At 43.1% G+C, this 12,650-nt stretch overlaps 1 protein-coding gene across 1 annotated transcript; it reads right to left on the reverse strand.

The window, feature by feature from the left end:
- Positions 1–3,458: 3,458 nt before the first annotated feature.
- On the reverse strand, positions 3,459–11,899 carry LOC132459961 (putative nuclease HARBI1). The gene is made up of 2 exons (XM_060054874.1): positions 11,775–11,899; positions 3,459–4,428 (listed from the first exon to the last, which is right to left on the reverse strand). The coding sequence occupies exons 1-2, from the start codon at positions 11,897–11,899 to the stop codon at positions 3,459–3,461; spliced, it is 1,095 nt and encodes a 364-aa protein (XP_059910857.1).
- Between the last annotated feature and the right edge of the window lie 751 nt (positions 11,900–12,650).

Raw genomic sequence — 12,650 nt, forward strand, 5'->3', positions numbered from 1 at the left:
CATCGAACTCGCCATCTCGTTTGAACTCAGTGGTGACCGAGCGAGGCTTCCGAGATAGAATTGAAGATGGATGCGCCCAGTGTGACATGTGAGTGAACTGTTTTCATTGTGTTTGGACCGCTTTGGTGGTTTAAATGGCAATTTCAATCACTCGTATTGCTGTAATAACTTACATATGCAGAAGATACATTGAAACATGAAATGAAGTGAAAATTTTAGAAGTTCAAATGGCTGCGTTTTCGTACGGTGAGGTAATAGTCATAGGTAATAGTCATCATAATTTAAAAAATGTTACTGCTAGAAGCGTGTAGGATTGGACTTGTTAGATGCCGTGGGGGTGGTAAAAAAAACTTTCAGATATAGCTTTGATTAGTGTTCCTTACCACTCGCCCGAACGGAGGTGGCTGTTGCAGGCGTAAACGTGGTCATAATGTCTTTAGGAGAAATGTTGGCCATGCTAAAGGCAGCAGGGATGAGTGCAATAGTGCAATAGTCCTGAAATAATATAAATGAAAATAGTAGTAGTAGTAGTATCATTTATCGAATGATGAAGTGTGTCAGAATGAGCCCTTTAGGGGCAAGCCTAAAGGGTTAACCTGATATAGTTATATGTAGCCTACAAACTACGGTTTTACTAGAAAAGTGCTTTCAGTGGGTGAAATGTCAATGTTGCAGTGTGTGCTGAACTGGTAGCCTATTTGAATTTGCAGTGTGATAAAGTGTGAATGATAACTGTGCATCTTAGAACATTGCCCAAAAGACACAGAGTGTAATATACAGCGTTTCATTTTTAGTGTTTGTTGATCAGAGCAACATCCTGCTGTACTGGGAGCAGGAGAGGACCCGTCCCTTTCCTGGGCCCTTGTTTCGAAAACAAGATAACCCAGGCACATACTACGTGGACCAGGGGCTCAGGCATTCCGTTAGCTTGGTGTGCATTCAAAGCACAGGTGAGATAGTAATAAGCATAATTAAGAATGAAGTATGCACAGCATAAACCACAATAATGCTCGAGCCAGGTATAGAAAGCAAAGATCCAGAGGCAGACCTGGGAGGGAAAAGACCCACAGCACACCACACGGTTGTTCAAAACTTCAAAGTGTATTACAGGAACCAACCAGTATTTATGTGTCTAAACAATCACTAATAAAAGTATTACAATTTAGTTGACAATTGACATTATTCCCATGGGAATAATGAATTTACTTCACATGTGTCTTTTCTGTCTGATTCAGCTCCCGCCCCTCTGCCTTCAAATGCTTCACTGCCTGCCACTGACCCACTGCCTTCAAATGGGCCAATTTGTTCAACTAAGCAACCACAAGTCTGGGTGTTCAGGTGTCTCACTGGGTGTCCCCCAGGGGTCAGTCTTGGGTTCACTCCTGTTCACCACTTACCTCCTCCCGCTGGGCACACTCCTCCGTCACCATGGGGTCTATTTTCACTGCTACGCTGACGACACACAGGTCTACATCTCCACCAAACCCACCGCTGCCATCCCCCCCACCTCCCTCATAACGTGCCTGGAAGAGATCCGGAGCTGGTTGAGCAGGAACTTCCTGAAACTCAATGGAAACAAGACCGAGGCCCTGCTCATCGGATCCAAATCCACCCTCACTAAATCACAACACACCCCAGCTCCACTCATAATCATCGATGGATTCCCAGTACCCTTCTCCTCCAAAGTCAAGAGCCTCGGCGTCATCCTGGACAACACCCTCTCATTCGCACCCCATATTCACAACATCACCCGGACTGCATTCTTCCACCTCCGCAACATCGCCAGACTCCTCCCATCACTGACCCAATCCAGCACTGAAATCCTAGTTCACTCATTTGTCACATCACGCATAGACTACTGCAACGCCCTCCTCACCGGACTCCCCACCAAACTCATCAACAGACTGCAGATCATTCAGAACTCAGCCGCCCGGATCATCACCCGCACCAAATCATCTGACCACATCACCCCTGTCCTCATCCAACTTCACTGGCTCCCAGTACACTACCGCATCCAATACAAAACCCTACTCCTCACCTACAAAGCTCTCCACAACCTAGCCCCCAGTTACCTCTGCGACCTCCTCCAAGAATACACTCCCTCCCGCTCCCTCCGCTCAACCTCTGCTGGACTACTATGTATCCCCACATCACGACTCACTACAATGGGTGCCCGGTCATTCAGCTGTTCAGCACCCAGGCTCTGGAACTCCCTCCCCCCACACATAAAACAGTCAGACACCATTACAACCTTCAAGTCACAACTCAAAACTCACCTGTTCAAACTCGCACACAACGTCTAACTGATCACTGTTTTGATTGTTTGTTTGTTTTGTTTTGCCTTGTTTTTGTTTTATTTATTTTTTATTTTTTATGTTTATTTATTTTTTTATTTTTTTCCACAATGTCTTGTTTTTTTAAACGATTTATGATGACTATATGCTCTGTAAGGTGTGGCAACCCCGATCCAACGGAGGAGTTCGAGCCCCGCCAGCGCCCTCTCCGCGGGCAGGTAGTCAGGGGGAGATATGTGCCGCTCGGCGCAGCGATGCGGGAGGGAGCATCGAGCGCACCCGCGCAATCACGGAGATGCGGAGCACCCGGCGGAGCAAGACAGCGGAGGGGACTTAACGGCCGCGTGGACACCAGTCAGGGGAACGCGACCGAACGGGAAAGACGCAGTGGGTGGAGATTACCCGAACCCCCGCTAATGCCAATACGCTTCCCCCCAGGACTAAGCCGCCGAAGACGCCGGGGATCGAGACCCCGCCCCCCGCAGCAGGACCAGACCCGGCGCGGTGTCCTTTATTCCCAGACCAGGAAGAACCTGAGTTCACTCCTTTGTTCCTTTTTTTGCATGAGTGGTTAACCGAAATAAACGAACGTTAACCTACGCCTTGTTTGGTCCATCTCCCCTGGAAACCTCAGCCGCCGACGATCGGGGTTGCCACAAAGGTGACCTTGGGTGTCTTGAAAGGCGCCTCTAAATTAAATGTATTATTATTATTATTATTAAATGCCCCACTGCCCACTGTCACCGAGACTTTCTTGAAGGAGCACACCCTATTCTTAATTGACCTCATGCGGCTGCAATTAGAAGCAGAGGGTAGGGGCCCTCCCAGGTCCCTCCAGGACCTGAGCCAGCGCCTGAAGCTGGCCAGGAACTCGAAGAAGCTGCTGTGGGAGGAGATTGCTGGCAAGCTGACCGACCATTTCAAATGTACCTTTCCCCCAGACAAGGTAGCTCGTAAATGGAACACGTTGGTGGAGGCGTATAAAAAAGTTAAGGACCACAATTCGTCCACAGGGAGGGGCCCTGGTAAATTTCAGTTTTATACCGAGATGGATGACCTCATGGGAGGTCACCACGACGTAGTCTTCCCTGTTGTGGGAACTGACAAAAGGTTTCAAAGGTGTAAAAAAAACGATATACATTTATTAGATGACAATGGTCAAAACTACTCGTTCCCATCCTCGTGTCTTGGCCAGCCCGTGGGGTGTTCATCACAGCCATCCACAGTTTCAAGGGCAAAGTTGTGCAAGAAGCATGCAGCCATGATTATCATCACCTCTATGTCCATCCTGGTGTTCTGCAGGTCTCTTAAGCGGCGCCACTTGCACTTCATCCTGCCAAAAGCCTGTTCAACGATCACCCTCCCCCTACTGATGTAGAATTTCTGCTGGTGGTCAGCATCGGTGAGGGCCCCGTTGTCGCGCTTTGGGGTAATGATGAAGGGGAAGGCCTGACCAATGTAGGCACTGTCACCGAGCAGACGATAGTCCTCCATCTTCTCCTGCCAGTTTGCGTAAAAAGTGGAGCCCCGCAGCATCCTGGCATCGTGCACCCTGCCTGGTGGTCCAACAAAGATGTCGATGAAACGGCCTTCATCATTGACAATACCCTGGAGGAGGACAGAGTAATAACTTTTTCTGTTCATGTAATCCCCTCCTCTGATGGGTGGCCTCTGGATCCTGATGTGGCAACCATCTATTGCCCCAATGACTCCATCGAGGCCAGAGGTACGCTGGAAGGCAGCAGAAGACATCCTCTTGTCACAGCCTCTTGGCCAAGAAACAAAGTGTGGGCCGATCCCTGACATGATAGTCAGCACCTGAAGGATGGCTGTGTGCGCCGCTGACTGGGAGACGTTAAATTTATCAGAAATCTCTCTGTAGCTGTTCTGGTTGGCCATATACCAGAGAAACATGAGGGCTTTTTTGGGAACAGGCAAGGTGGGAAGTCCATGGCTGTGTTTGCTGTGCAGGCCGCCCTCCTGAAGCAGTCGAAGGAGCTGCTCAAACCTGGATCTTCTGATCCGGAAATGGCGGGCAAATGTATGGTCGTCCATATCCAGCATGACCTCCCACTCCGTTCCAGACTTCAGGATGACCTGCGGTCTGGACTGCAGCACAGCTGTTACAACAGCCCTAAGTGAATGAAAAAAGAAATAGGGAAAATTTAACAGTGCATACTACTTTTTCACTGAGTTTGCCAGCAAAGTTTGTATCTTGCACAACTTGTCGTATAAATAAATAGATAGCTAGATAGAGATACTTTATTTATCCCGAAGAAAATTAAGGTGTCCAGTAGCATACACATCAAGGCACAAAGACAATGACATCCATACAAATAAACACACACATGCTAACCTATCCCAACAATATATACATCCTACCCTATACTACCCTTTGACATACATACAACATACATACTACCCAAAAGCAAAGGGAGACATAAATGATGTGCCACTACAGTTAATTGAGGTTATATGTTACATATTAAGGAGGAGTGTGGATAAAAAGGGAAGGGAATCATAGTGCAAAGGTGCAGTGCACAACAGAGGTTCCAGAAACATGCATGACACGCTCGCAGAGAATACTCGAACGCACCATCACATGTGAGCCACCCTTGTGATCTACAAGGCTTAATTTCAACTATGACAATGTCCAAAACCCCCCCACATGTATCCTGCACACCAATACATGAAGATCACCTGAGCCATTCAAATTCATTCAAGCCTGCAGACAATCTCAACATTTTAATGCTGAAATGTCCATGTTTGAGTACATTAATATGACGCATATTTTTTTAATTGTTAATTTTTAGTACATTATTATGTCACATATTTTTGAAATGACAATTTTCAATGCATGCTGAAAATATATTGTTATGATTGTTATGATTTTTGTGAGGGTATTCTAGGTACACATTTGATATAATTGCATGCTGAATGTGGAACATTGTGGTATTATGGAAAGGTTTTATGATTTCTTATGAAAAATCAATCTGCAAGAGTCAAAATGTTGGACATAATACACCACATTTGGTAATCTTTCTCACCAAACAGGTTGAAATCCCTGTGAGATGCAGGTTGCAAACCCTGCTTTAGATTAGGGGTGTTTTTTCTAGATAACCAAATGTGGTGCTAATTCTGATCTAATGGCCGACACATAATCTTATAGACTAATTAATAGATAAAGGGGACATGGGACAATTTAGGTAATAGAGATAGTATTATTGTTTTCTTTTATTCTTTTATTATAAGAAATGAACCCTACATTTTATGTTAAACTATGATTATTATTAGGCATAGATATTTTGATTGTGGAAGATAGCTGATCACCTTTCCCCTATAAATTAGGTGTGATGTGGCGCCAGTGAGTGGGTTCACTCTATTCTTATCTGTTACGTATTTTAAGAACCTGAGCTGCCCCCACATAGCCCCTAGGAAGCAGGACCAAACATATAACCCCTTATTGAAGGCTGCAATAGCTGCTCCAACCACACAGAAGGCAGCACCTTTAGATAGGTGAAGAAGCCGAGGCTAATACGTCACATAAGTTGGACTTCAGAATCTTCTAGCTGCTACCAGACAAAGGGTTAATGTTTTTGATCAGCTGGGAGACGCTCAGCACGTGTTCAACACGCTTCCACCTCCTTTTGCTCCGTAGTTACCATACCGAAATACTTTAACAAATAAAGTGTGTTAAAAGCTATCCTGGATTGGAACCCTTTCTTGGAAGAACTCTGCATATCTGATGTACTTTCTGAAGAATATGCTGATATGCACACCTGTACATCATCTATCTGTTTGCATAGAGGTTAATGTATGTTCAAGGGTAAAGCTGTGACCTGGAGAAATATGTTATGTAAATCAACATTTTATGTAAGTCTGACCTCATATTATGTAAGGATTGGGTATATAAGGAGCAGGACGAGAATCATTCTGGAGTGTCTTTGCAAACCTCACTCGGCTTCGTTGTTGCTTGCTGTTGTTGCATGTTATATTTAAAAATGTTTTTCAGGAGAAACAGATGTTATTTGGGGATTTTCCATCATTCGAATACCTTTGTGCTGTATTGAAATGCTCCCCCAGAGTTCTCCTATTAATTATTTACAGGCCACCCACATACTCTGCAATTTTTTTCGATGAATTCACAGAATTATTGTCTAGCATCTCCACAGACTTTGACTGTCTAGTTAGAACTGGTGACTTCAATTTTCATACTGATGATTTGAATGACAAGTGTGCAAAAAAACGTTTTACCATTTTGGACACATTTGAACTGTCCCAACATGTGAAAGAGACTACTCATTGTAAGGGGCACACTCTAGACCTGGTTATCACAAAGGGCCTCAATGTTTCTGATCTCTCTGTGACTGATCCTTCCTTGTCTGACCACTTTTGTGTTTTCTTTAATATATCTTTTATTCCCGACATACAGACAAAATCAAATACTGTCAAAAAACGGTATATCAATGAAGAATCTTATGTACTTTTTAGAAAGGCCATCTCCTTACTACCACCTCTCAACCCATGTTCTGCTGATGATCTTGTAGAAAACTTTAATTTGAAAATTTTGAAAGTCATGGATGTTGTAGGCGCCTAAATGCCTATTCGCTTTATTTAAGTTCATATTTTACAATGACAGTTGGATTTTCATAAGTGAAATAATAGTAAATATAATAATAGTTAATTGTGTTAATTTCGAATGCATAGAATTTTATTTTGTAATTCACTTGCAATGTTTTCGGTGTGCGCGCACATTTAATCACTTTATTTTGAAGTGTGACAGTTGGTTCTTAACTAGCGGTGTGAGACTAACTGACAGTATACAAGCGTGGAGCCACACAGTTTTTTGAACTCTCTCTCTCTCAATTTCTCTCTCGTTCTCGTACCTCTAATAAGAACCTCATTGTGGAAAAGGATTGTTTTATGTATTTTGCGTTGGACAAGTAAACCCTTTAAAAACATCACGTCGTGGTCCGGTGGATTATTATCGTGGATAGTGGATGAGGTATGCGACGAAGGGAAAACGGAGCGTCAAGCTGAAGCTTCACATTAGAAACATCGTTGGCCCTACAGATGTCATTGCAACTTATAAGGTTAAAACGATTTCTGGAAAGCAAAAGGCACCCTGGAGAAAAGCTGCTTCTGTATCAGCACAGAAAAAAGAATGCAGGAAGGTTGAACGCATCTGGCGTAAAACAAAACTCACCATGATATCTACAAAGAGAGCCTCCGTGCCTACAATTCAGCCTTAAAAAGTGCTAGAGAAACATTTTTCTCCAATATCATTAAAACCAATACTAATAATGCAAAAACCCAATTTTTGCAACTGTTGACAGACTCACCAACCCCCCAACACAAATTCCACCTGATCTCCATTCCACGCAGAAATGCAATGAGTTTGCAGCTTTTTATACTGATAAAATTGAAGGCATCAGACGCGCCATCAATATCTCCACTTCAAACAAAAATGTTGGACTACCACCCTGTTCAGGCAAAAGTAACGTGGCAGGGATGGCATGCTTTAATGTTATTGACTCTAAAACTCTTGTGGAAACTGTTACACAACTAAAGCCATCCACCTGTTGCCTTGATTCTTTACCTACCAACCTCTTTAAGAATGTTTTTGACTGCCTAGCAATAGACATATTGCAGATAGTTAACAACTCTCTCCAGTCAGGCAACTTCCCAAAAGCCCTGAAAACTGCAGTTATTAAACCCCTTTTAAAAAAGCGGAGCCTAGATACCTCTATTATTAACAACTACAGACCAATATCAAATCTACCCTTCATAAGTAAAATCATTGAGAAAGTTGTCCTCCAGCAACTTAATCACTTCCTGGCATCAACTGGTTGTTATGACACCTTCCAATCAGGATTTCGACCCCTGCACAGCACTGAGGAGGATCAGCTCTTGTGCGATGGTATGAGGCTTCTTGCATTTTGCGATCTGCTGAGCCACTAAAAATGAAGCCTTCTGTGCCCTCTCAGACGTTGTGGCCAAATTAGTGAGTTTTGATCTTTGATGGATATATTCTTCACTTTTCCTCACAAAGAATTCCTTTGATTTATCACTGTGCTCCGGGTGCTTGGTTAGGAGATGACGCCTAAGCTTAGCGGGCTTCATTGATTCGTTAGCTAACACTTGAAGACACACAACGCACATCGGCTTCCCACAACTGTTCTCAATAAATCCAAAGGCAATGTAGTTTTCATCGTACCTCCTCACTTTTCCGCTTTATTTAGGATTATCAGTAGTAGGCCTTTTTAAATATTTATCCATCGTGGATTCTCAGTAGGCAATTTAAAAGTTTTCAGACTCGAGCATGCGTTGACAGGTTCACGCAATGTTAACAGAGTTACTATTGGCCGAAAATTAAAGCTGGGGGAGGGCTGAACACAATGCGCCTCTTTAATTGGCTTTTATTTAGTTATTTAGGCGTGAGATGTGAAGGTAAAGCCTGAGGGAGTTTGACGTAATGTAAAAGCAGAGTGATCATTGGTTTAACGTTACGCCGACGGGAGTAATGACGACAGGCCCAGCATTTTTTCCATAAATACCGGTATGTTTGTGTTGTAACCACAAGCTCTTCACTCCCTGGCAATGCGCCGCGGACCCCCGGGGGTCCGGGGACCCCACTTTGAGAACCGAGGTGTTAATTATCCCCAGAGTAAACACGAAACATGGGAAAGCAGGATTTAGTTACTATGCAACAAATAGCTGGAATAAACTCCCTGAGGATTTAAGACTTGCCCCAACTCTGAGCACCTTTAAAACAAGATTGAAGACTTTTATGTTTGCTTTAGCTTTCTGCTAAATCTTAAATACCTTTATTTTACTAAAATGCCTTTTTAACTTTCCCTTTATTTTCTATTTTTACCAGAAAAATACATGATCTGATACCAGAGAGAAAGGTTGTATAAGGGTTAGAGTCCTGAGTTTGTTTGTCCTTTTGGTCTGGGCTAGAGTCCTAGAAGCTGGGTTAGAGTCCTAGAATTGGTTTACTGGCTACCTATTTATAATGTACCCTAACAATATGATGGATGTACTGGGATTACTGTATGATTGATTGTATGTATTTGTATGTTTGTTTGTCGGCACTGTTAAGTTAAATGTACTGTATGATTGATTGTATGTATTTGTATGCTTGATTGTCTGCACTATTTATGTTTTCTTGCATGGTACCACATTGTGCATGGCTAAATTGATTGATATTGCTTTCATTAACCTTGGGCCCCCGCCCAAAAGCTTTCAATAGCTTATTTTGGGGGACCCATTCATGCATGCATGCATGTATGTATGTATGTATGAATAAATAAATAAACTTGAAATAAACTTGAATTAGTTGAATAAGGCCTTTGGTCTGGGCTAGAGTCCGAGAAGCTGGGTTAGAGTCCTAGAATAAGTATAAGGCCTTTGGTCTGGGCTAGAGTCCTAGAAGCTGGGTTAGAGTCCTAGAATATTGTTAAGGGTTAGAGTCCTGAGTATAAGGGTTAGAGTCCTGAGTTTGTATAAGGGTTAGAGTCCTGAGTTTGTGTCCAAGTTCTGTCTGGGTTAGAGTCCTAGAATCTGGATTGGAGTTCCAGAGAAAGGACCAAGTTCCTTTAGGTCGGGTTGTTGTCCCGACTTGGGTTCCAGAGAGACTGTTGATCTGATCTTAAATACATTGCACTTTAAATTTTACTGTCTACATATGACACGCAACGAGCTGCGTGTCATATGTAGACAGAGAGCTCGTTTTAGCGAACGTCTCGCCACATGTCATGCCAGGCACGATGTGGTGAGGGGAAAGTAATGAAGGGCTGGCTCGATCAATACAGTTTTTTTCAGTCGCTAACAAGCGTTTTTCTAAACAGTAGTCACATTTTCAAAACTCTAAACACGATTAGCACAACATCGGTCCTTTGTGGCCATACCATTCACACATTTCATGTTGTTTTCACACAATATGCAGTCAGTGAACACATTTATATGATGCTTACATTTTCTTAACAGACAAGCTATACCTCCAAACAAAATTATGGATTGTTTTTGTATTATTTACAAATGTTAACACACAACATCCCACAATTGCAAACACAATATTCCAAACCTTAGATACAGTATAAAAACCTCTGCTTCTGTGATACAGTAATATCAGTTCTAAAACAATATATCTCAGCTGATAATAAACAAACAATTGAATAATTGACACACAGCTGATGTATGTTGGGTATATTGGGTCAACCACAGCTGATTCCACTCTGGCTTAGAATCAATGGCATTACTAAAAGGAGGACTTTGAGGAGTGATGTTTTTGGAAACAGAAACCGAAAAAGATGTCTGGACGAGGAAGAGTTAGAGCAAGGGGCCCAGGGAGAAGAGCAGGCCCAGTGAGAGGAGCAGTGAGAGGTGTAGTAGTGAGAGGAGCAGGAGTAGTGAGAGGAGCAGGAGTAGTGAGAGGAGCAGGAGAAGTGAGAGGAGCAGGAGTAGTGAGAGGAGCAGGAGTAGTGAGAGGAGCAGGAGTAGTGAGAGGAGCAGGAGAAGTGAGAGGAGCAGGTCCAGGGAGAAGAGCAGGCCTAAGGAGAGGGCAAGGTAGAGGTATAAGAATGCGTGGTGGTGGCATTCTAAGGGCTACAAGGGCAGTGGTGAGTGATGGAATTCGTGCCACTATCATTGACCATGTGATAAACCACGGTCTTTCACTAAGGTGAAAGAGTACAGCCCAATTTGGGGCGGTCAACGGTTGCGTCAATTATACGCATCTTTCAACAAACCAACAGGTAAGTTTGCATTTTACATGGATTGTTTCTATTCTCACTTGACATGTCAATGAGGCCATACAGTAATGCATATGTTGATTTTTTTTGTCCCTCAAAAGAATGCAACGTCTTCCTCCCTCTGGGGGAAGAGGTAAGCTCCTTAATCATCAACAAGAGCTTGCCATAGTAGATATGGTTGTTGCAAATAATGCAATTAAACTGCATGAGATTCAAAGCAGAATTTTGGAGGACCAAGAGATATTTCACAATATCAATAGCATCAGCCTCGCAACCATTACGCGGACATTGTCCAAACACAGAGTGCGGATGAAACAGCTCTACACTGTTCCCTTTGAGAGGAACAGTGAGCGAGTCAAGGTGCTACGACAACAATATGTCCAGGTATAGTGTGTATATTCAATTCAATGTACAGTTCTATAAGCTTTGCACTTTTCAAGTAGGTAACCTACTCAGTAATAGGTTACAGTACTGTATGGTATATAGTACTATAATGGCATGATTTACATGAATTTTGTTATGGAATTGGAGGCCAACCAGGCCCCTCATGAATTCGTATACGTGGATGAGGCAGGATTTAATCTGGCCAAAAGGCGTCGACGTGGAAGAAATGTCATTGGAAAAAGGGCCACAGTTGATGTTCCTGGACAGAGAGGGGCAAATATCACTATGTGTGCGGCAATTTCAAATGCAGGATCACTCCTCCACAAATGTCAGGTTGGACCTTACAACACCGAGCGCCTCCTTGCTTTTCTCGATGATCTCCACCAGCGCCTGGTTCCAGAGCAGGATCAGGAGGGTGAAAACAGGAGGACCTTCGTTATCACCTGGGACAACGTGGCCTTCCATCACTCACAAGCAGTTACAGCATGGTTTGAGGTCCACCCAAGACTGATTTGTCTATTTCTTCCACCCTATTCACCTTTCCTCAACCCCATAGAGGAGTTATTTTCTACATGGAGGTGGAAAGTCTATGACCATCAGCCACATGACCAGTTGTCCCTCCTTGAAGCCATGGATGCTGGCTGCAGGGACATCACAGTTGATGATTGTCAAGGGTGGATCAGGCATTCCAAGCGGTTTTATCCAAGGTGTATCGCCTTGGATAACATCAGATGCGATGTGGATGAAAACTTGTGGCCTAACCCTGAAGATCGCAGGGGTTAGATAAAGGAATTTTGTGCTTTTTTTTAGTTCTCCCTTTTTACTGGGCTTTTTGCTGTTGCTTTTTTTTTCATGGATATTTTGTTAACTTTACAGTAAACAATACTGTAAAACGTTTTCTGTTGTATCATACTGTAAACAGTATTTCTACTATACCTCCTGTAGTAAACAGTAAAGAAAAAAAAACTGATTCGCTTTTTACTGGAATGCTTTTGAATGTGAACATTACATGTGGATATACAGTACAGTTCCCAACCAAAAAATTTGGCGTAAAAAACAGTGGATTGCATGTTTTGCATGCAAATACCTGTAAAACTGAAACAGAAAAGTCTATGCAGTTTTTGTAATGTCCACAATAGCCAGTATTTTGAAACCTGGTGTACTTTGATTGGCTGCATGTTCCTTGTGAAGTGAAAACAAGAGTTATTCTTTGAAA

The sequence above is a fragment of the Gadus macrocephalus genome, chromosome 1 (assembly GCF_031168955.1).
Source record: "Gadus macrocephalus chromosome 1, ASM3116895v1".
Lineage (NCBI taxonomy): Eukaryota > Metazoa > Chordata > Actinopteri > Gadiformes > Gadidae > Gadus > Gadus macrocephalus.